Source organism: Cavia porcellus, unplaced genomic scaffold (genome assembly GCF_034190915.1).
Source record: "Cavia porcellus strain 051 isolate PalLab524CR breed Dunkin Hartley unplaced genomic scaffold, mCavPor4.1 scaffold_27, whole genome shotgun sequence".
In the NCBI taxonomy this organism is placed as follows: domain Eukaryota; kingdom Metazoa; phylum Chordata; class Mammalia; order Rodentia; family Caviidae; genus Cavia; species Cavia porcellus.
Window position 1 is genome coordinate 50,790,736 of NW_026947510.1, and position 25,499 is coordinate 50,816,234.

Genomic DNA, 25,499 nt, shown 5'->3' on the forward strand with positions numbered 1-25,499 from the left:
AGAAGCGAAGCTGAGAACCAGCTACCCCTTTTTTCTGTGTATTATGATTTTGTAATTGATAAGAGTGGAAGGAACCAAGTTAAATGTTGTTTTGTTTCTTTCTTTATGAAGTTTCTAAAACATCTGAGTTTAATTAAGGAACACCTCATAATGAAAATGCTATGCAAGCAACAGACAACAGCCCAGTCATCACTTCTCCCTCTTCTGTAAGCAGAAACACCATTCTGGTTTTTGTGACAGTGACTTCTTTCGATTTCTTTATAGTTCATGCAATTAGAAAAACACCCCCAAAGAAACAGTTCATTTTTGTTTGCTTTGGAATTTCCAAGTAGCGGGTGTTCAGTGAATGCATTTGCTATATCTTCACTCCCCATCTAAGTTTGTTACATTTATCGGTGTCATTGCACACAGATGGAGTTCACCAAATTTCATAGCTCTCCTATATTCCAGTGCGTGGACATACCACATTCGTAATCATCTGGTCAATTGCTCATGGACACTGGTACGGTTTTCAGTTCAGGGGTCTTTAAAACAAGGCTGCACATTGCTGAACATGTAATCTGGTGCACATGCAAAGGACTCTGCTTGAGACAGATGTCCAGGAATGTCCAGCTCTGCAGGGGAACCCACGAGGCACAGAGCACCTGCATCTTTAACTTTGCTGCTTCCTGCCAAAGCGTTTTTCAAAGTGCTTACATCAGAACGCATCTCACCAGCTGTGTACAACACTTCGAATCAATGAATGCCTGGGAAGTTGTAAATAGTTTTTATTGGTTCAAATTAAAAGACATAGCAAATAAAGAGGATGGCTGTGCTCTGATAGGCCACATACGGACTTTAAATCTTTTGTCATTTATGTGACGTTCCTCTCAATTTTCCTTTATGTAAACTGAGGATATCTATCTGAGGATTATTTGAAGAGTTACGTAAAATATATTCATAGTGCCTGACATAGTACTGACACAAAATAGGGTTACTATCCATTTCATTCTCTCTCTCATTTATTTCCAAAATAAGTTTAAGAAACAAAAGTCTAGTTTCTCTGAGTGAGTTGGAAGGCCAAAGAGCTACATATTGCAGATTTTTTTCTGACGTATATTTCCTTGTGGTACCAGAGCTAAGAAATGTTTCATTAATTAAAAGCAACCAGAAAAACATAACATTTCCTTTAGGAGATTTAGAATTCTAAATCCAAATGTCAAGCCAAGGGCAGCAAATATCGTGAGTTTCCTATGAAGCACTAAAAGAAAAAAATCAGAATGTAGTTAAAAACAACTATTTTCAAACCATGTTACAATGGAAAATGTAAATATTTCCCCAGATTTTAATTTTTCTATTCTCGTTCATCCATCAGGATTGAAAAGGATCCTTCACTTTAAGTTTACTGGTAAAACTGACAGTTAACTCTTGATAATTAAAAGCCAGTTTACAGTTACTAACCTCCGCTCATTCTGAGTTACTGTGCCATTTTCCAGCTTTTTAACCGTGGTCGCTAGGACTTTATTTGCATCGTTGGCAAAGTCCAGGTCCCGTACCTCGGAGAGTGGGACAGACACAATGGCAAATGCTTCTTTATCTTCTTTTGTTTGGCAGGTTCCAATCTGAAATGCATTTTTCCAGTAAGGTTAATTACACTAAATACCTACGCGATATTCCTGGAGGGCTGACACATCTCAGTACTGTTGAAGCAAAATAGACTGGCACAACACGGTAGTGCCCACAAGCACCCTAGCCGCTTGGAAAGGCTGTAGGAAGCAGTGATTTCCATACCCCCATTTCCTGCCCCTGGCCCCACAATACCCCCGGAAATGTGTTCTTTTCACTCTAGCCCTGTGCTTCAGCTTCACCAGGGAGGAGGCACTCCTGGCCTAGAAGCATTTCCTCTTTCCACTTGCTGCTCCCTTTCATTTTGAGATCTTTCTGCACCCCTCTGACTCCACCCCTGCTGCAGTCTCCCCGTATCGGTCCAGCTATCCAGGCAACCAGCAGTCATGCATGCGTGGTGAAGTTCACCGCAATAATCTCTGCTGTTGATAAAGATGGAGGACGTGTCTATCACCTACTGATTCCATAAACACAGCATTTGGTGGAAAATTAACCCATGCTCAGCAATATTTACCTTCAACATAACAGGCCTCTCTTCATCTGCGTCTATGGGGATACTGGTACTGGTTACCCACGTGTTGGTGCACAGGTGCCTTAGCCGAACATAGGAGTTCCTAAAAGCAAAAAAAAATTGTTAAGATTTAGCACATATTAAACCACTTAAGTTGCATATATATGAACATAAATATATCTTAGGTTATCCACTGATTTAAGATGTGTCTGGCTTAAGAAAAAAACATCTGAATTTAGGCTATATCAAAGCATACAGTATCGATGCGTAGGCCAGCGGTTCTCAAAGTGAAACTCTGGGACCAACAGATTCAGCAGCACCAGAACCTGATAGAAATGCACTCTGAGACCCAGCCCAGGCCACTGGCTCAGACAATCTGGGAGTGGGGCCCAACAGTGAGTTGTTCTGTGCTCCCTGGCAATTCTGATGCGGTGAAGACACCGATCCAGCTCACAGCTGCCTCCCTGAACCCCAATCACCCACACGTGGATGCATTACAGTCAGTCTTCGTTATTTCTGGGTGCCATATTTGTAAATCCTCTCACTTCCAAAAATTTCTTTGCAACTTGCAAATCACGCAGCTTTTGAGGTCTTTGAGGACATACACAGAGTGGCGAGAAATTTGAGTTGCCTGATGGATACATTTGCAAGCTGAGTACAGCAAGTTGACGCTCAGCCCTCCCGTTTCAGCTTGCTTCACTGCGTAAGTGAGCATCCTTTGAGTACACTGACTGCCATATTTTTCACATATCTGTGCTCTTTGTTGGTCATTTTGGTGTGTAAGTGCTCCCCATCCTAGAAGGGTTGTCTGGTGAGCCGAAGAACAAGACAAGTGTGATATGACTTAAGAAGCTAAATAAGCTCTTTCCAGGCATGAGTTACAGTGCTGTTACCATAAGTATGATATTAATGATCAAAACTAGAGAGTAGTCAGGGATATAACTCAGGGGCACAGCACCTGCCTTGCAAGGTCCCGAATTCAGTTCCCAGAAAACAAACAAACAAACAAACAAAAAACTATAGAGTAAGCAGGGTGTCTTTAAAGAGAAACACGTACACGTACACGCACACGCACACACACACACACACACAGACACACACACACACAAGTACACACAAAGGTTAAGTACTGATTGATGAAAAGGTGAGCAGAAGCTCACAGGAATCTAACCCTGTGTTTCCCTTAGGCACAATGAATGTACCAAGGTGTGCTAACTCCATGAATCATGAATAACAAAAAAACGAATTATGTGAACTGTGAGAGAGAGGCCTGAAAGAAGATTCCTAGAATTTCATACAATTCAAATATTACCATTTTTACTGACTCTTTTATTTCCATTATTTCTATGACAAATATGTGCCTAGTGCCTACTAAAAGTTTTCTGCCTTAAAGTTGCTTAGAGTTCAATTTAAAGATAGAACATAAATATTTCATATAATATAAGATATAAGACATTAGGACCAGTAAAATCAAATCAAATCAAATGCCAGTGGCTTCAGGGAAAGAGCCTCATTCAGCATTATGGTTCTGCTCATTCATAAAAGTAGATAAAAGAGCAAGTGAGCTTCAGATATCTAAAAGGGCATGTACCCAATCCCTGTGCAAATTCTGAATCTCTGTTTCACCACGTATCGTCTTCTGTGCCGAATTACACAGGAGATAGCATCTGCACTCAGCTGCTTTCCTTACTTTAAGCATGTGGAAAGTGAGGTCTTTGCTAATCTACCTCATACCTGCTTCTGATATTTTACTCTTGCACTTCTCCAGTATAGGTTTAATATCCCTGCTCCCAATGCTTAGGATAAAAGTGTTCTGCATTTGGATTCCTTTCCTTTGTGATAGGTGCATAACAAACTATCTCAGGGATGGAACCCAAGTCTAACAATGAAATTCATTTACAGTTTTTATGTACATTAGACGTATAACCTGAAGGTAATTTTATAATATGTATACCGAGACTTGAACTCAGCGCCTTGTACTTGCCAGGCAGATCTTATGCCACATATCCCCAGCCCTATATGATATGTTTTAGTGCACCTGTATTTTGACTGCAACTCATTACATGAGATCAAATGTGGAATTCTCTACAGTGATGTTATGTTAGTGTTCAAAAAGCTTCAGTTTATTTTGGATATTTTAAAACAAGGGAGTTTCAACCTGCATATGCATATTGAATCAACCTATATTGCAGAGTTCCAAACCAAAGCACTATATTCCAGCATAGTAACTAACAATTTTCAAGGATTCCAAAAGTGATTAACTCTTAGCACCTATGCCACAGAAATCTGTTGCCTTGATATAATCTGAATATGTGCAATATGAGGGCACTGTAGCATAGAGGCTAGACGTTCCTATGCACCAAGATCAAATTCCACTTCATGAGCGTGACACGGGCAAATTAGCTTGTCACTGGTTCTCAAACTCTGCTTTATGTCACCTGGGAAGCTTTTACAATTCCATTGCCCAGGCTACCTTGTACACAATTTAGATCACAATACCTGGGAAGCCAGGCATTGAAGGTGCCAAGGTGTCCCAATATGCAGGAGGAATTAAACTAATGCTCCAAGATCTGCATATCTGCAGCAATGGCTTTACCAAGGGCTTGGTAGAAAACTACATTCTCAGGTCCCAATCTAGAACAAATGAATCTTATCAGAATCTCCATGGTTGATAGAGTATAATATAAAAATTAAGACTTTATTGGGTAGAGTTTAAAGTTTGAGAAACACTGCACTCCACAACAAAATCATGTCAATAATGTTTTTAAAAAATGTAAAACTATGGGCTCATGGCATGGAGAGGTTCAAATGATCATAATGTATTTGCCCACGTGATTCTAACATACTGTTCACCTCAGAAGCACTATTCTACCTCAGTCTCTTGTATTCAGCCTATTAGGGGGTGCTGCCAGTATTTAAAAAGATAATATTTACATAGAAACTGACAGAGTTTAACATACAGAAAATGCTCACAAAGTTCATTACACCAGTAGTTATTATTAAGTGTTAATATTATCGTTAACACAATAAAAGACAAATGATTCCATCTTAATACAGACTTCTGGGCAACACTGAGAACTTCAACCACTCTGAATAATTTCAGATTAACACCTTGAAAGCTAAGCTCAGGGGCCTTCTCATGGATCTACACAGTTCACAGTGAGGCTCTTTTATCATCTCCCTAAGCTAACTCTCTTGATTGATGTTCGTTTTTGCTGAAAAATTTAAAACACATAAAATTATAGTAAGGATTAGGATTCCGTACTGAGAAGACCAGGCTAGAGACCGACCCAGGTCAAGTGAAACTTGCAGGGGGAGCACTTTACAAAGTAAGTTGCTGTGAGAGAAGAGTGACATTGCTTAGGAATGAGAACGGGACCCCAGGAAGGCTTTTCAACAGCATTAGTACAGCAGCTATTTCCCCTCCATGGAAGAAATAGGCAGAGAAGTGTCTGCATCTCTATGCAAGCATCCTTGGCTAACCACTGCCCAAGGCCATGTATAACACTGCTCCATCATTTAGAACCATCCCACCTTAATCTAACGCAGAAGACTCAATGCTTTAGAGAGTAAAGACAGCTCAACTAAAATAGATTGAAGCAAAAGAATGGAAGATAATCTCTTACACTGAGTCCTGGTTATTGCACACATTACTAAAATGACTTCCTCATTGGTCTTTAAATTCATCTACAAACCATAAGAGTCTTATATTTCCTTTTTCTGCTGCCTAAAATGCTTTTCCCAGATGGAGAGAACTCCACCCCTCATTCATTTTGATCTTTTCTAACTCAGGCCACTTCTGTAGATTCTGATCTAATAGAATCCCCCATGCCCTGCACCTTTTCAAAGTACTTTAACCATATATTTTATGCTTACTGGTTTGTTGACCACCTTTCTTCCTCATATGAATGAAAGCATATAACAAGTTCATTCACTATTATTTACACAAAGCCAATTTACACAAGGCAATCCCTAGGATATAATTTACATTCAATAATATTTGTTAATGGAATAACTAAATAAATGTACAAATGGGTAAATAAATGAAGTGAGGAATAACACATAATACGAATATATGAAAAAGTATTACTAAAATGCTTTTAGATTATTTTTCATTTGAGTAGCCAAAGGCCATACAAGTAATAAGAATAAACTATTCTTATGAATTTTTCAGAACTTCTTTGGTCCTGCACATTTTAATTATTTATAAGAATAAAATAAATGATATTAATCTACTCACAAAAAGGCACAATGTTTTACATACTTTTTCTTCTCTTCTCCCTTGATATTGCAAAAATTATATTAACGTAATTTCCATTCTTCACCTACTGATATAATTATTCAAAAAAATATCTTTGAGCCATAATTTTTTTTTTTTTTACCGTGGAACTAAGCAATCAGCTCTCTGAAGAGTGGTGGCATCCAGTTCAAAAAGAGACGCGATGTCATTTCCATGTGGGACTGAGACCAAAGTATACATGATCTTCTCTCCTGCCTGGCGTTTTTTCTTTGAAGTTGGAAGGTCTCCATCTCTCTGCTGAGGATATACAAAGTTATTTACTTTTATCAGTTTCTCACCAAACTCTCTAATTAATCTCAATAAAAGATTTAATTTTGTGTGTTATTTCTTCATTGAATTACAGAAGTATGTATTTCACATTACCCAGAAAAAGTAGATCAGGCTTAACAGGTCTTGGGACAATTATTATCAACAGTGATAAGTCACATACTGCTGGGTGAGGTGATTTGATCTCGGTACATTATTAGGCATTGACAGTCACAATAATAATAGCTATGTTTTCTTTTTCTTGTTTCTTTATTTACAGAGTAGTAATTTTGACTCTTCACAATGAAATGAAACACAGAGGAAAAAGTAATGTATTGAATCTTCTAGATTACACAAATTAAAACCATTTAAGAAAGTGCTCAAGGTAGCCAATCAGGGACATACAAATCAAAGCCACAGTGAAAATCACTTCACCCCTGTTATAATGACTATCATCAAAAAGACCAGAGGGGCCAAGTGCTGGGGAAGGTGTGGAGAAAGGGGAGCCCCCTTTTCTGTTGGTGGGAACATATAAGAGTCTGGCTTCATAGGAAACAGTGTGGTGATTCCTACCCAAGACACAAATGGCACTGCCACATGATGCTGTAATTCCCCTTAGGGTATGCATCCCAAGGACAAGAAGTCACCACTTCCTAAGGGATCAGTGCCTCGTGTTCCCTGCAGCACCATCCCTAGTGGTCATCACACAGAAACAACCTATGTGCTCAAGGGCTGAATGGGTAAAGAAATGCATGTTACACACATATACACACCCAACTTACACTTGGGTGTGTATATGTGTTTGACTTACACTTCTCCAACTTTAAGATAGCATGAAAGCCAAACACATTCCTTAGAGATTGTACTGGAAATTTTAATTCTGACCTTTGCCTAGGCTAAAAACATGCTGTATGATACTTTCTTACAATGCTGGGCAGTGACAGGAAATCTCAGGCTCAGTCAGCCACGAGATCCTGAAGGTCAACATCCAATAATTTAACATACTGTGCTACTGAGATATGACGTCTTGTAGGTTAGGAATTAAACTCACTTTCAAACGCTGACATTTTCAACCTACAATGGGTTTATCAGAAAGTAACCCTGTACAGTGGAACATTACTCAGCCTTAAAAAACAGAGGAAGATTGTGCCATTTGTGACAACGGAAATGAACATGGGAGACACTGTGCTGAGCAAACTGTGCCAGATATTGGGAAAAAACCTGCATGATCTCAATTATATGTGAAATCTTAAAAAACAAACAACAAACTTCAAATATATTGAGAGAGAGGCAAGAATGGCATGGTGATTCCCAGGGCAGGGGTGGGGGAATGAGACAATGGAAGCTGACAGGTATAAAGCTTCAGTTGTGTAGGATGCATAGCTATAGTTTTGGTATACTAGAAATTTATTGAGAGTAGCTTTTAGGTGCTTTTACCACACATTACCAAAAAAGTAACTATCAGCTAAAGGATGTGTTAATTTTGCTTGACAGTAGTAAACATTTAACTCATCCCTTAAACATATATAGTTTTTAAAAATCCAGAGAAATTATGGACAAGATCAGTCAGAGGTAGAAACACTCATAGGATTTGTTTTTTAGTATGTAGACAGTGGCATCTGGCATGTCCTAGAATGTTTTCTGCTGCTGTAACTGAACATCAAAGACTGAGTAACTTACAGAAATGGAAGTTTACTACTAAGTCACAGTCATGAAGGTTGGAGGTCCAAAACGTGTTTCTGACAACTCATGAGGACTTCTATGTCATAACGTGGTGGAGAGCATCACATGGCTAGACCGAGCAAGCAGGTCAGAGAGCGCTGGCTTTGGTAACAGTGACTACTGCACTATCCCACAAGTCCATTAATCCCCTCGTGGGACGGCGCCCTCCTGCCTCAGTCACCTTCCAAAGGTCCCACATCTCAACACTGCTGTAGCGGGAGACAAGTTTTCATCTATGAAATTTGGGTGATACATTCAAGCCACAAGTGGCTTAAATAAGCTATTGGAAAAGTACAATTTAGATATGCCCTTAGTTCAGGAAAATAAAATCATATCACTTACATTGACGCAGGTTAAAAGAAAGGCTTCATTAATGGAGGATCAGTGTATCATCTAAATACACAGTCAATGAGCAAGAACTTGACAGCCTCTCCTAGCACTGACCAGTGTATGTGCAATGAAGTATTGGTTTGGATCCAACTGTGCCCCGAAAGTCTCATGTGTTCACATGCAGGGTTTGGGACAGTGATTGGACCACAGGGGTGCTGTACTCATCAGTGAATTAATACACAGATGAGCTAGTTCACAGCTGTCTGTGCTGCCAGGAGGTGGGGCTACTTGGAGGAGATGGTTCACTGGAAGCATAGTCTGCATGGGTGGTCTATCCTGTCCCAAACTTTCTCTTTCTCTTTCTCTTTCTCTCTCTCTCTCTCTCTCTCTCTCTCTCTCTCATCCTTCCTGCTCTCTCTGCTTTCAGCCACCACAAGGTGAAAAGATTTCCCCTTCATAAGGTTTCAGATCATGGACTGAAACTCTAAGCCACAATAAATAAAATTCTCCTTTATATTGTATATGTCAATATACAATATGTCAGTATACAATGTCAGTTATTTTGTCCCAGCAACAGAAAAGTGGACTAATACAGTACACCAGTCTTCTTGGAAGAATACTACGGTGTATCCCTAGAAGGGACATGCCCTCTAATTTCCTGGCTGAGCCCATTCTACACAGATTCTTATTATAATTTAGCCTTTGATATATATCATCATTTATGGAAAATGGCTTAACTGATCTATTTAGAACCACTTAGCAAGTGAAAGTCAGCATTCGGCTTTCCGCATCAGTCATTTGTGAGTCTCTTTAGTGGGAGTCACTCCTCCTCCATTTAATCTTCTTTTGGAAGTCAGAATTTCCCAGACTTAGAAGAGATCAGGTACAGGCTCCTAGCGGAGGCCTTCATGCCCACTCCTTGGTGATGTGTGTCCTCCTGGGGAGCCCAATCAGAATACTCAGGAGCCTCTCTACCAACATAGAAAAAACTCACTCGGGGTAATTAAAATGGGCCATTCTGAATTTCTCGTATGTCTTAAACTCTGTGGTTTGTTTGCTTAATTACACAGAAAAAGTGAACTGTAGTATTCTATGTTAAACAGCTCACATGGGTTCCTGGAAAACTCATTTAATAAACAGAAAGTTCTATTTATAAATAACAACAACTGTTTACATGGGAACCACTGTTCCTAATAAACTTAGGTGTTTTAAGCATTGTGCTTTTAATTTCTCATACTCTATTAATGTGCTTAACAAATTCTTCTTCATAAACAGGTCAGCAGTAAACTTCAAGCCAGGCCCCTAGAATTCTTACCTAATAAAATCTGAATAGGGAGTTTTAAGTATGTGACTTTTAATATATGAATCTAGCTTCAAAACAGAAGAAAATCAATATTGTATCTTTCTACCATGAAGACAATTCTGTCCCAGACTGTGTGCTGTGGTTTCTGTTTATAAACCCACATTGATTTTTAAGTAAGAAAAAAAAAAGAAAGAAAGAAAAACACCAGCTCTGACACAGAATTAGGAAGCACAATGGTCTTCCACTCGCATCTCAAAAATATATTAAGGTCCAACAGAGCTTAAACAGGTGGGAAATGTATCCTCGGTGTGTGCTCTGAAACACACTCCGTTTGGGGGACTGTGGGGTCTCAGTAGGTGAACTCCAAGCCTGGCAGCTTTCGCTGGAAGGAAGCCAGGCAGGGGGCCTGTGGGCTGCACAGAGAGGCAGGTCCTGATTGATGCTACACAGAGAGACAGGTCCTGATTGATGCAAGCGGACCAGGGAACTAACAGCTCTCCCTGCTCTGCAGCCCTGGGGCCCGTGAGTGGCTATGGTACAGTGTTCCCTGCTGACTCACTTGTGAGTCATGGAATTTTCGGCAGCAACATCACTTTGCAATCCTGGCATCGGGAGCCAGAGACATTCGGTAAGAAACACTGTCTGTGCCTTGGGAGCTGCGTGGGGCCCGAGGCGTAGAACTGTGCAGGCTCGTATGGCTGCGGATTTTATATAACCACACACAGCACTGCCTTTTAAAGCTGCAGGAGCTTTTTCTCTTCAGCCCCAAACCATTTCTAAGAGGACCCGGTTTTCTTTCTTTTTTCTTAGCACCTTTACCACTGATGAACCTAGAGTCAAACTCAGGGAAATGTGCAGGTATCTCAGAATCTGGAACTCCTGGCACCTCTGAATTCTACAGAATATAATTTGCAAATACATGTTCAGCCAAGTTTCCTGGTTCTTAGAACACTGCTGTTTATGTGCATAAATGCACAAAGACCAGCAGCTCTCAGTGGAGGAGATTTTTGCCTGCAGCAGGGAGGGTGCAATGGGGTGGGGCATCTGCTGGTACCTAAAGAGTAGAGGTCATACTCACTGATGCTGCTGAATATCCTACAAGGCAAAGGTTAAGAAGCCCAACATAAACCAAAGATTTTCCCTTGAAAATGTCAGATCCATTCCATATAAATATGGCAATGTGAATATGGAGGGTATTATAATTGATTCCAAATTTTTTTAAAATTCCCTTCTCAGAGCCATTTGAAAAGATGCAGTCTTTCAAAAAGAAATAATGACTGTCAGGTTCCCAGCTGGGCTTGACACAGTTCCAGTGTTTACCAGGTTCCTGTGGATGCTGTACATTTGTAAGATTGGAAATAATAGACTCCTTTGTCAAATAAATACAGCAATTTGGGCCTTAATGGGCTCTCTGACACACACTGCCTCATTCGTGCGGCATCACGCATTAACCTCTGAAACTTCAAAACTGCAAGGCGACATTTCGATAAAGGTTTCTAAATGACAGGAATAATATTAACCGGGCATTAAATACACAAGAGAGAAAATTAGGCCAGAAAAAATTAGCATAGTCATAGTGAACTCGGGCATTACTGGAACCCAGATCAAAGGTGAAATAACATTCTGTTTTGGGAAACTGATGTTTGGTTTTTATTTCACAGGCTGGAGATCAACCCGACTGGCTCTTTTGCTTTCTTGTTTAGACAGAAAGATAATAATTGCTATGTGGTAAATGGTCTATAAAATGAGGAGCCATATTGTTAACAGTATAGCTCCGTATTCTCAGTCGTGTTTATTCTCTGGCTAGGGATTCTGGAGGAAAAAAGAGACTTTATCAGATGCCTCCAGTTGGATGTCTCTCTGAGATGACAGATGAGATCCAGTCAGAAACTTCTACAGCAGATGCAGACCCACCAGTCCCATGAACAACTGAGTAATGTTGGGGAAGCTACTTAAACAGGAGACAGCATTCTTTAAACCTTCAGAGACAAAACAATCATGTTTTGAAATAAAAAGGGAAGAAAAAAAGCTACCTTCAAGCCAAACTATGAGTTCAATGAGCACAGTGATTTCACTGGTAATTGATTACTTATTTTTTTCTTTGCTGCTCCATGAACCTTCATATTCTGTATTCCTGCACTCTGCTCTGCCCAGGACCATCAATAGCATCACCACACAGAGTGCAACAGAAAGAGCCAGGTCAGACAAGGCCACTCTGTGATGAAATATTGGCCAAGCCACAAATATGATTAAATATCTTTCTCTCCCAGCTGACTTAATGACAGCAGTGTCTTTAGCCTGCCTTTTCTACAAATAAGATGTGTTAAGATACCGATTGCAGAATTCTTTTTCCTAACAGCATTCCTATCCATGGCAAAGCCCTGCATCTTTAAAATTTTGCAATTCACGTGTGTGTGTGTGTGTGTGTGTGTGTGTGTGTGTGTGTATGTGTGTGGACATGCATCTCACTACAATGAGGGATAAATTCACCTTGCTCATGGGCAGATATGTCGCTGGTAATCTATGGTTGGAAGCCACTGACAAGCTCAGAGTAAAAACCAAAGAAACCATGGTGCACACATTTAAACCTGGTTACTGGTAGAATTTTCCTAATCATACGAAAGGAAGAATCCAACATTGCTAGGGAAGCCATGTGAAAATCACTCAGGATGATAAAGTAGAAGATCTAACTGACCAAATAAGCCTGCCTCTGTGTTCAAGCATATTGTGATACAAATTAAGCTTTCTCTCATTAGGCCACTGACCTGACACTTTGGTTTCATGCCTATTTTAATCCTGATAATCAAATGTGAAAAAGAGTAAACAGGATTGACCATGTAAGGAAGTTCTGGTTGGATTCCCCATGCCAAAATAAAATACACAGCCGTATGCTAACGCAAACAGTAGTCATTTTAATTAACCACTCAACTCTTTCTATCAAAAAGTAGATATGGGTGGTGGTGTCACTTTTGTGGTTTTTTAACTTTCATTTTTTGATTGACATGATAATTGTACAACTTAGGGCGTAAAGGGTTACGTTTTGATTCATATGCACACTGCATACTGATCAAATCAGGGTAATTAACATAGCTGTCACCTTCAAATCTTGTCATTTCTTTATAGTGAGAAAATTCAAAATACTTCCTTCTAGTTACATGAAACATGCAATGCTGACTATTTTCTCTCCACACCCAGCAGCACACCAGAACTCGTCTTAACCAACTGTAACTCTGTACCTTTGACTCACCGTCCCCTTCCCTCTTTCTTTTCAGCCTCCCCAGCCTCTGGTAATCTCCATTCTATTCCCAATTTCCACCAGATCAACTTTTTTAGATTGTGCACGAGAATGAGATCATGCAGTATTTGTCTTTCAGTGCCTGGCTTATTTTGCTTGTAATATAACATCCTGCGGTTCCATCACTGTTATCATAAATGGAAGGGTTTTATCCTCTCATGGCTGAACAGCATTCCACTGTGTATAGGCTCAGATTTTCTTTATCCATTCATTTTGGGGTAGACACTCAGTCTGATTTCATATCCCAGCTACTGTAAATAGTGCTGTGATAAACATGAGAGTGCAAATGTCTCTCTGACACGCTGGTTTCATTTCCTTTGGATATATATTCAGTAGTGGGATTTCCGGGTCATTATTGTAGCTCTATATTTAATTTTTTAGGAATTCTCATACTGCTTTCATAATGGCTATACATTCCTGTTCCTCCTATCTATCCAACTGCAAATTTGTGTTGAAAGCATAGAATTTTAAACGATGCACTAGTAATACTGACAGATTTCAAAGACAATTGTTAAATTCTCAAGACAACTGTCTGTAATATCGCAAAATATCTAGTTAATTTGTTTTTTAAATACAGCCCACCAACCACAGGTTTTGTCTGGTCATACCAACTTCCGCAAATTTCTTAATTTTTGATTAATAAAAAAGTTACCATGAAGTTACGATGACCATGGAAAGAACAGGGTGAACAATAATAAATATTTACAGGGAAATAGGCTTTAAAATAAAATTAAGATATCATTCTACCAGCAAACTTCAAAAAGCAGTTATTTAATATAGTTATTTAATGTTGCAGTTTCTTCCTCTCTCCAAATTACTTTAAATCCCAAACAAGAGTCCTGTTGTCCTAGGTGAATGTCAGGCCACACTTCGACTTGTGTTTGTTATTTACTGGGCATTTCTGCAAATCAAAGTGAGCCCCACGGAATTTCCAGATACCAGATGCCTGCATCAGATGCCCTTTACATTGCCAGAAATCTCCTAAGCGCTCATTATCACACATTTCATAATCTAAGCTATATCATCTTTTACTTTTTTCCTTGATCCACAGTTTCCAGTCAAAGATCCTTTCTGAATCCTTAGTCTACACACTCATCACTAAAGTTTCAACTTATTCACATAAAATATAACAAACAATGTTTAGGATTTGCTGGGGGGAAAAGAAATTCTACTCACATTTTTCCCTTCATTTTGGGCATCTCGATAATCAGGATTAAGCTAAAAAAAAAAAGCAAAATAAAATTAGTTTAGAATTGCTATGAAGAGCACATTAATTAACGTGATAAGTGATCTTCAATTCAGCTCATTATGCTTAATTAAATTTAATATCTAAAAATCTAAAAAAACAACAGTAAATATAACAATTTAAAACATACTTCCAAATATACTTCCAGTTGCATGGAACGTCAAATTTATGGCCCTGATTTACAGCAGAACTTCTGGCATCTTGAACAAGTGAGAAATGACAGTCTCACCTTCTCTGAGCACACTCAAGAGAGATCACCATACGGCCTGCCACAAAAACTGCCATTAACCAATAACACAGCCACCAAGTTAAAAAAATAAAAGTAGGTCAAAGGAAAATCTGAACAGTGATTCAAAATCATGCTCCATCTGTACATGCTCTGCACCACAAGGAAAACAGCAGAAGAGAAGCTAATACGTAAGTTAATATACAAGGAACACTGAAACCAATAAACAAAAACACACATCTTCGGCCTTGGTTGGCAGAGTTTAGGGTCATTTTTATGCCTTCTGTTATCCTGAGTGTTTACCCAAGTGTCACCTAGTCAGTCAAATGTCATAACTCTTAATTCTCACTCTCAAAACAGTGTCTTAGTTGAACTGAAATAACTGGTTAACAGTCTGTCAAACAATGGATTAACAAACTGATTTCTTGAATACCTGTCCAATTGAATTTAATCATTTTAAGGTAAGTCAATTTGTGTGTACAATACACAGTCCCAAGTCATTAGCATTATCACTTAAAATGAAAAGTCAGCCGTCTTTTTGAGCGTGTATGCGGGGGCTGAACCAAGGGGGGATGCATTCAGCAAGGTCCACAGCTCTTGCTATTACTTTTTATTTTAAGACAAGGGCTTCTAAATTACTAAATTGCCCAGGCTGGGTTTGAGCCTGGTATCCTTCTGCCTCAGCCTTCTAGAGGGCTGGGAATACAAGCATGCACCACCACACCCATTCAGATATCTTTCTTAAAATGATATTTGGCTTTTAAAAGTTCTAATTGCCACTCTCACTAAAAATCAGCGAAAGCACTAAAAAAAAAAAAAAAAAATCTCAAGATCACTGAAAACACACAGTAAAAAACAACCTCAAACCCAAATCTTCAATGAATCAACACTAATTATAAAGCAGATAGTCTTTAGAAGAGTCTGGTAACCACCCAGCTTTTATCCTGTGGCTTCCTTCAAAACAGAGCCATGGTAAGAAAAAACCTGCCATGAACTATTTGTCCTGTGACGCAGACACCTGGAGAATCTACCCCATAAAAAGCTCCCCAGAGCCAGGGATGGTGGTGCACACCTGCACTCAAGGAGGCTGAAGCAGGAGAATCCAAATTCCACCCAAGCCTGGACAGCTTGTTCATATAGCAAGCATTGTCTTAAAATTTAACTTCAACAACAACAACGACAAAAAATAAACAATGGGGAAGGGTATGGTTTAGTGTGAAAGTCATAGGTTCAGTCCCCAGAACAAACAAATGAAACAAAAAGCTTCAGTATCAGCAAGAAGATGCTATTAGAGCCAGCAGAAAACTCTTTCTCCAGCCCAATGCATTCTGTATCACAATCTGTCTACGTTTTTAGGACTGGAAGATACCACAGTGCTCAGAAAGTGGATGAGCAGGAAGCCGAGGAGGCAGATGTCTGCAGAGCGCTTTGTGAGAAGCACTGTGCAAAAATGTGAACAAACACAAGCATGGATGTTGTGTGCAGGACTGACCCTGAGTGATGATGTATAGAGAGCAGAGAGAAGGGGAACTCAGGTACCCAGAGCTCAGGGGAGCAAAGTCCGCAACTGCTACAAAGGGGGAAACGCCCTGAAAAGACACTCGTGGCCGTGCAGCTGAAGCTGCAGGAGAGACTGAATGGTCACGTGACAGAAGTTAGAAATGAAGCACTAGGACAATCCACTCAACCCACAGGATCCTGCACAGAGCTCACGCATCTCGGGATGACAGGAAGGAAAGAAGGAAGGAAGGAAGGAAGGAAGGAAGGAAGGAAGGAAGGAAGGAAGGAAGGAAGGAAGAAAACAAACGGGAACCGATGAAAAACTACGTCAGAAAACAAGAAATGATTGCTCTAAATGTTGCCTATGGTACAATGCAAAATAAGTTTTCAGGAAATGATCTGACATACTCAAGAAAATATAAGTGCAATCATTGGAAAAGTAACAATGTTAAATCATGCTAAAAGTGTAATATAAAAATAAAGTATGATAAAATAATAAACTATAAAGAATTATAAAGCAAGGAGCATTTCAATAGAAATCAAAACATCAGTACAGAATCAAAGTCCACCTGGCAGCAATAAAAGCCATCCTGGATGCCACAGAAAATAAATCATGCAGGGCGAGAAGTGTGACAGCTCTGCCTCAGTGCGGAGGAAGGTTAACAGGAAGAAAAATCAGGAAAGAGCAAACAGTCACAGAGAGGCAGAGGAGGGTCTAGCCAGAGGAAGAGAGACTAAAAAGAACGCAAACAATAATCAAAGACTGTAGAAAGTAAAGCTTTCTCAACTCAAGAAAGAACTGTGCATATAGAGGTTACACCACTTCAGCACAAGAACCAACTAAAAGACATTGACATATTCTTTAAAAGTGAAAAGTGGGTAAGAAAAAAAGGAAAAACAGAAACAGGAGCATAACTTTAGGCTTAGATAAAAATGCATTATTTCACTTTTTTTTGTATCAGGAATCAAACTCAGGACCTTGCGCTTGCCAGGCAGGCACTTGTGCCTTGATCTGATCTAAGCAACACTTTGAAGATAACAATATGCAATATTACAACCACTGTTCAATTCCTGCCATCTTGTTTTGAAAGCCTATATTGTTACCATTTTGAGTTTTTTGTTGTTCTTGTAGTTGTTTGTATGTCTCGTGTTTTGTTTTTCTTTTCTGTAGGTTTTTTTCTCTTCAAAATAAAAAAATGCATTACTATGCCCCAGGAGAATGGATAAATCAAATGGGCTTTTTTCAGACAGCAGAGTACTCAGCAATAAACAGGATGATACTGATACAGCCAATGAGAAGGGCGTGCGTACCATACCAACTCCCCACGATGAAAATAATCATTACATACAGCAAATGTAGTAATAAACATAAAAAGTAGCAAAGAATTAAAATAATAACTATTTTTAAAAGACCAAAAAGGATGAAGCTTAAAAACATTAAGTGAAGCCAGACAAAAGAAACAATGCCCCATATGAGGCCATTTTTATGAAATACAAGAACAAACCTAAACTATGATGAGATGAATCAGAAAGTTAGTGGGGAGAGTCAGAGGGAAGGATAAGAAGCAGAAGCCAGTCTCAGAGTCTCCTGGCAGCCGCCTTTCTATGTTTTCGAACTGATGGGTGAGGAGGGAAGAGAGATGAGCTGTCCCTCAGTGCTGACCAGCAGTGGAGGAGCTCGGCCTCACCCGTCCTTCTCTACAGGACTCCTTTTTTGTTTTTTTTGGTACCGGGGATCGAACTCAGGACCTCGCACTTGGCAGGCAGGCGCTTACACCACTGAGCTAAACCTCCAGCCCCACTCTTTCCATTTTTATGCAGGAGCAGTCACAGAATTATTCCCAAACATGATTAATCTCACTTTTAAAATCCAAAAGTGAAAGGGAGAGGAGCAGAAGGCCAGTTACTTCGCCTCCTGTCTACTGATTAATCAACTCCAAGAGAACACATTTCTACTTAAAGAAAAATTCTAGTCTAGTACTGGAAGAGAGTTTCACCTATTCTAACCAAGCATACTGCTAATTTTTTAAAAACTGCTTTCAGCTTGCAGAATTCCAATTTTTCTCTCAAATTCAAAAAACTCCATGCTAAAATTTTAATCAAAAAGGTTTGTAACATGTTTAACTAAAGACATAAGTTAGGGTCAAATTTTTCATTTAATATGTAATAGAATAGTTGGTTTCCAATGCTGAAAAGAATTCATGCTGGAAACTATAGCCTGATATCCACAGCAATAGTAATTAACATATCCAGCTCAAACACAAAATAGTGTATGCCCTTGGAGGAGAGATTGTATTCTACCCCACAAAAAATGTTACCTTCTTAACTCAGTCTACCTAAGTCACCAGCTCATGATCACCCAGTTCAGGCTAGGTTGACCAAGGAGCTGATTCCAGGTACTCTGGAAGGAAATACCATGAGCCTGGGGAAAGGTCACCCAACCCCCACAGAATTCCATACAGTGAGCTGTAAACTGAGAAAAATAAATGTATGCCTAAATCCCAAGTCTAAGTCACTGAATTTTACATCTCATGTCTTTGGCAGCAATACTAAAGATGGTACCACTAGTTAGCTTTCGCTTCATCGGTGTCTCCCAGCCCATAACATTTTTTTAATAGCATACAGTGATTATGGCAGTAACTTCAGTTACTTCAGTAACTTCCTCCTCCTCAGGAGGAGGAAGAGGAAAAGAAATAAGAGAAAGGAAAAGAGGAAGAAAAACCACTAGGGTAAATCCATGGGTCTATAAATTCTCCAACATTAACGATTAAAGGCCCAGTAAATATATTCTTTAAATTACACTGATGCTTTCCTATTCTAAATATAGTAACAGCAGTAATTATCAAAACAATTAGACTAAGGATACATGGAAAATATTTTTAAAACAGGGAAAACATGTGGCCATATAGAAGCTCTCCAACCTTTTAAAACATTTCAAGGAAATATTTCCTTACGTTACAAAATAACTTATAAATCAGCCACTGGAGAGAATTAATATGCTGCTCAATCATTTATTCAATAAATATTAATAGCAGTCTCTAATAGGCAAAGCATTGTAGCATATGGTATTTTAGCAAGGACTAAGAGAATCTGGTCCCTGACCACAAGACCTTATGATCTAGGTGGAAAAATAAGACATAAACAGTTAGGTATAATGCAAAATAGGATGTGACCAGATATATAAGGCAGAAATGAATAATTTATAATAATATAGGTCAGAGGAAGGGGAATCTGGGGTGAGGAAAATTATTCAAGAATTATTCATGGAGAGTAGCGCTGGAGATAAGCCTTGAAAGATGGGTAGAATTTTAACCAGCAGAAAGGAGGGAGCAGTAAGCCAGGCAGTTCTGGGAGAGAAACCAGAGAGGAAAGGAAAACCTGATTTGTTTAGAAATGACCCATCGGTGTCATTTGTAGAACGCTTTTTTATATGCTTTCAATAGTTCACTCATTGAAAATTCATGCTATGCGAAGGGGTTAGAGACCCCACTTTCCAGAAGTAGCACTGAAGTCCCTCCCATGAAGAAAATGTGAAATTGCCTGAGGGTTTCAAGGCAACACCTTATGGTTACTACCACAGTCTTCCGGCCTGCAAGCCAAGACCCCATGGAGGCAGGAAACTGGCCCAGTCCAGCAAGGCCTGGCCTGCCATGTCCAACCCGAAGCCTGAAGCCTTCTGTTACTCTCTTGGTTTTTCATTTGTTTGTTGGGTGGAGAAGAGTCGTCAAGAGCCACACATAAGTATATACTTTTTTGTTGTTGTCTTTTTTGACACTGGGTCTTGCTATGCAGTTCCTGCTGGCCTTGAGCTCACATTGTAGCCCAGGTTGGTCTTGAAGTTGCAAGGATCCCCCCTGCCTCAGCCTCCCAAGTGCTGGGATTACAGGCACGAGCCACCACGCCCAGCTACAGAAGTATACAACATACTTAATGTATAAAAGTAACACAACTTTCTCTTTTATATTTTTATTATAACATTTAAAAAGAGAGCCAAAGGGGGGGATTGGAGATTGGAGGTTGGAGATTGGAGATTGGATGTGGATGTCAAGCCACGTGAGTGTGATCAAAATACACTGCGAAATTTTAAATGTTTAAATTTAAATTACAGTAAAAGTCCAACAATCATTCTCCCCATTAAAATGTTTCCTCTTGCTTTGAACACAGTTGCCCCATTATTCTTGACACCTTTTGAAGCAGCTCTGGCAAGTCCTCTTTCACGGGTGTCTTTGCAAAATGTGATAAAAGATATGGTGGTTGCTACTTCCTAATGACTTCCCCAGAAAGGCAGGCTCATAAAAACCTCACGGTGTGTCACCATCTACAGTACTGACCAGATCTGGCAATCCGGCACCATGCAACTCCTGGCTCCCCTCCAAAGTCAAGACGACCATGAAAGGTAAATGTTTTGTATCTACTGAGGACAGCGGGCATAAGTACAACAGTGTAACTAAAAAGGAGAGGCATGGTGGCATACGCTTGTAATCTCAGCACTCAGGAGGCTGCATGGGAAGACGCCCATGAGTTTGAGGCCAGTCTGGGTTACACAGTGAGTTCAAGGTCAGTCTAGACTTCGGAGCAAGACCCAATCTCAAAGCCAAACAGTGCAACTGAAGACACTCAAGATTTTCCAGATCTGCTTCAGAAAGTGGGGAAGAGCAATGAGGAAAGTGTATTCAGAGTGAAGGGGGGTTTTCTGAGGCAGTGTCCTTTGGCAATGTATCTTTTACTGAAATAAATACTCCTTTAATTTAAGCATTCATGTACTTTTCAATCATTCCATACATGAGTTGCCTAAGAAAATCGCCCAGTTCAAGCCAGGGTGACCAGGTAGCTGCATTTCAGACTGCTCTAAAAGGAAATCTTATGGGCCATACAACTCTGTGTCCTCATCCATAAAATGAGAAGAAGAAAAATAAATTATGACTAAATCCCAAGACTTCCATGAAGGAAAATTAGCATTTGGGGGGAATTTTTAATCTTAGAAATACTCATTAAGTTTATATGGCAGTAAATCAAGATCAAATTCATGGCCCAACGCCCTGGGAGGGGGTGACAAAAATTAAAAGACCTACTACTAATATTTCAAGACACTCTTCAATTAAATGGCCAAAGAAGAATAGAAGAAATTAGTGTGAAGTGAAAGTATCAGTGTGAACATTTCAGCAGTGAAAGAGACACTAGTAACACAATCAAATGAAAGATAGCTACACTCCTCAATGTAACCCCACAGCAAGAAGCAAACTAAAAACTCCTAAGTCCATAATATGTATTCATTTTCTTTTTTAGTGAAATTTATTCTCAACTGATCCACAAAACCATGAAAATTGTATTCATTGTATAACGTTTAAATCAGCTAAATAAATCTGTCTTTTCAAATACTTTACAGTAAAAACTTTCAAAATCTTTTTCTCTAGATTTTTGAAATCTCTAGTACAATAATGTACCTAGCGTAACTACAGATAATAACATTACCTGTAGTTACACTACTGTATAATTGCATACCACAACCCCTCTCTTCCATCTAAATATAACTTAGTATCCACTGACCAGCCCATGTTCACTTCTTCCTGCCCATAGACCCATCAGTTCTAGAAAGCACCATCCTACTCCCTGGAGACCAATTTATTTTATATTCATATATAAGAGAAAATTCAGACCTGAAAAGTTTACTTTTTATACAGAAATGTATTTTAATCAATTTTATCTATAGGAAATATTAAAGTCATAAAATGACGTGTATATTGAAAAATAGTTCCACTGAGTAGCACTTCAGAGGCAATCTATTATTTTGATTGGTAAGTCTAAAAAAAAGTAATCTTAAATGAGCATTTATGTGTGCCAGGCACAATTTATTCTTTGATACAGAACACTTATTGGTGATACAGAATATTCAGGGCCCAGTATGTATTAGTCTATTGTATATCTATAAACACACATACACATACAAACCAGGCTCTTTTCCTATACTGTGGCTGATACATTTGATACAGAATTAAAGACTACGGTATTTAAAACTATAGTCCCAAAAGTCATAATTCTGTACTATTGCCCAGATTCTTCAATACTAAGTTTTTAACTAATTAATTAAATTCAAAGCTTATTGAATGGTTAGGAAATAAGTGTTTAGTGCCATCTGGTGGACGCTTTGCCTATCTACAAACACACTAGCTGTCTGTAAAAGGGCCATATAAAGCGAACAAACAGAAACATAATTGCAAACTGTAATGAATCCAAAGAAACCATGCAAGCATTTTTCCTAGACAGGCAATTTTTGAAATATCTCAACAAGCTTGCAGAAAGTAACTGTGACATTACTCAGAATTGAAATCTTTTAAAATTCTAAAACACTCAAATTCTAACTAGACTATATTACAAGACTACAAATTATTATACAATGGAGCTTGCTTAACTTGAATTTTTAAACAAGAGGAAATAATTTCAAGTTATCCAAAATAATGCTCATTTCTTCTCTAGAAATATACAGTTTATTTTTAATTGACACATAATTATATGCATTTGTGAGAGATAGTATGATGTTCCAATACATATATTATTGTATAACGACCATACTGGGGTGATTGGCAATTTTAAAAAACTTGCCAAAGGAACTTAGAAAAAAGATGAAGCTTAAAATAGTCTAATAATTCAAGTAGTGAATGGTTTTTTCATTTGTCGTCCTAAAAAAGTGTTCTGCATATTTAATCCAGTTATTTAAGAGTAACCTCACCCAAAATGCCTATTTTATGCCATAGAAATGGATGACTTGTGTGTGATTCCTGACACGTGAACCATGGAAGAATTTTTCATGACTTCACGAGGTGGTATTTCCTATGCTGGAGCATACTGGGTGACCACTTCCAATAAACAGATTAGCCACCTGACCTAAATGCCTTCTCCCATTAACTCAGCTGACAAATCAGTTCTTGATGGCAATAATCAGAAGCCACTTATTTCCCATTTCTCTTTCTCTCTATAAAGTAAAGGGACATAACATTTACTAAGTGCCTTTTAGGTACAGTCCTATATTTCCCTGTCTTCATTAATTCCAGAACAATCCTATGTTACATATAATATCACCTTTTTTACACACAAGGGGATTAAGGCCCAGAGATGGTAAATATTTACCTGAAGTCAGACAGATTGCAAATCTGTTTTTTCCACTATTACAGGCTCTCTGCCCTACTGGCCAACATAAACATCCATAAACTCCAAGGCAACTCAAGAATTGTATAGTCCAATTTACCAGCAGTGCTGAAAGCACATTAAGGTAATGTTTTAAATTATAAATATGTCTGTTATGGGTGGAAAAATCATGGGAGAAGAGACTAAGAGCCTGCTACCTCCTGCTCCTGCTCTGCTGTGTGCTTCCTTTCCATGCAAAAACGGTGTAGTCCTCACCCATCTTTTCAAAAATATATTTTATATTTAAATATGATCCGTTAGGACTCATGATTTCCCCCAATTGCTATGCTGCGTCTCTCTGCTAGAAGCCTTGCTGTGAACTCAGTCTGCACTCACCCAGGTTTCCTCATCACTTCTCCACCACTGCATTCTGGTTTCCACTCAAAACCATCTCAAGAACATCACAAGTGAGGGCGCTCTTGCCATGTACCGTAGATTTTGCTCCTGCCTTTTTTAGTAACATGTCCTCATTTTTGAAACTCTGTCCTCCCTTGCTGGATGTTTCTTCTCAGCCTGTTTTCCTGCTGCTTTCCTGGATGCCCAGATTCTCAATCTTTTTATCCTCCCTTAAAAGATGATGTCCATTGTGGCTCTGTCCTCCAACGTATCACCACTTATCACACTCCCTAGTGATCTTACCTAGGCTGAAAGAAACCAAATCCACTTCATCAGCCATGGTCAATCCCCAGACTCTAGAAGTTATGGACACATGCCTTCCTCACCCGGACACTGTGTAAGCACCTCCAATGAAACATAATCGACTTACAATGAACTCTTTCCCTCCACCATTTTGACAGCTCAGCTCTGCAAGCTGACATCTTTGTACTCCACTAATTCCATCGCCTCGCCCTCCTTAAGTTCTGAAAGTTCTTCAAAGGTGTCATCCCTCTATATCCAAACTGGCGTTCCCACCTCTAATTCCAATCTCTTCCAGTCACTTCCCAAAGGCTCCAGAGCAGCACCCTCCACTAGAACTTCCTCTTTGATGATGACACTGTTTCCTGTCTGCACTGCCACTGCACAGCACAAAATACAGCTAAATGACTGAGAAACTGACTTTTAGACTTCACCTAATTTTAACGATATGAATTTTAATTTAATACTCAACATATGGCTAGTGGCCACCACAATGCAGAGCGCAAAGCTGAAATGTTATTCTTAAGACACAAACTTCTTTGTAACACTCTTCTTCAGTTGATGCTCTTTAATTGAACAGGTAGGACTTGAACCACATTTCTGGTCCCAATACTCGCCTCCCACCTTCTAGTAGCATTTCCAAGTTCAAACACGTCTATGTATCAGCCCTGCGAAGCCAGTCTGGATGCCGTCACACGCCTCTGTGACACACACAAGCTATTCTCACCGCCTGCATATCCTTCCTTCCTCTTAACCATCTGCCTCGCTCTCCCAACAAGCAGCTCCTCGCAAAGCCTCCTGGCCATCCCTTGAACCTGCCTGGCACCTTCCAACAAAACTATGCTGTGCTGCCGAGCTTCCCTGCTTACATCTCATCACTTACCTTGCTGTCACATCCTTATCACACTGCACTGGGCGCTCCTGACCAGAGAAGAGATTTTTTTTATGCTGTCACTGGTCTTTACCAATGGCTTCAAACACTTCTCCGATCCAAGTCTCTAAGAAGCTATGAATAACTGCCTCAAACTTCATGCATATTGCTAATTACAACAAATCCAAATGTTTTAGGCAAAAATCTCATATCAAAGAGAACTCTCACTCAATAATCCCTTTCTCAACCCCTTCCTTGAACTAGGTCTCGAGTTTTAGACTGTCAACACATGATCTGGACTTTCCACAACCCTTTTTGTGTGTCCCAGGCCACTCACGTATGACTTTTTCTCCTTTTTTCCTCTGCCAATATGTGTCTATTACTTTCTTTGAGAACTATGGGAAAAGTTTGTCCCATGCAAGAACTTTCTTGGACTAATGTCACCCCTAAGTGCTCCTGCACACATAATTAATTGGCCTACCATGTTCTCCCCAATAGTCTATAGTTGTTCATTACATGCTCTCTG

The 25,499-nt window shown here is 39.4% G+C and overlaps 1 protein-coding gene across 3 annotated transcripts in view; it reads right to left on the reverse strand.

Moving 5' to 3' along the window:
- Nucleotides 1–25,499, reverse strand: part of Itpr2 (inositol 1,4,5-trisphosphate receptor type 2) — a 424,566-nt gene that overhangs the window by 304,809 nt on the left and 94,258 nt on the right. For 2 of the 3 annotated variants that reach the window (XR_010043892.1, XM_063238414.1), the window contains exons 10-13: nucleotides 14,489–14,530; nucleotides 6,499–6,653; nucleotides 2,120–2,219; nucleotides 1,441–1,601 (exon numbers count right to left, since the gene is read on the reverse strand). Coding sequence is in view for 2 of the 3 variants with exons in the window: in XM_063238414.1 (XP_063094484.1) it covers nucleotides 1,441–1,601; nucleotides 2,120–2,219; nucleotides 6,499–6,653; nucleotides 14,489–14,530 (458 nt within the window). In the remaining variant the exon portion in view is untranslated. The remainder of the gene's footprint in view (nucleotides 1–1,440; nucleotides 1,602–2,119; nucleotides 2,220–6,498; nucleotides 6,654–14,488; nucleotides 14,531–25,499) is intronic. The other variant, XM_063238415.1, reaches the window with a different exon arrangement.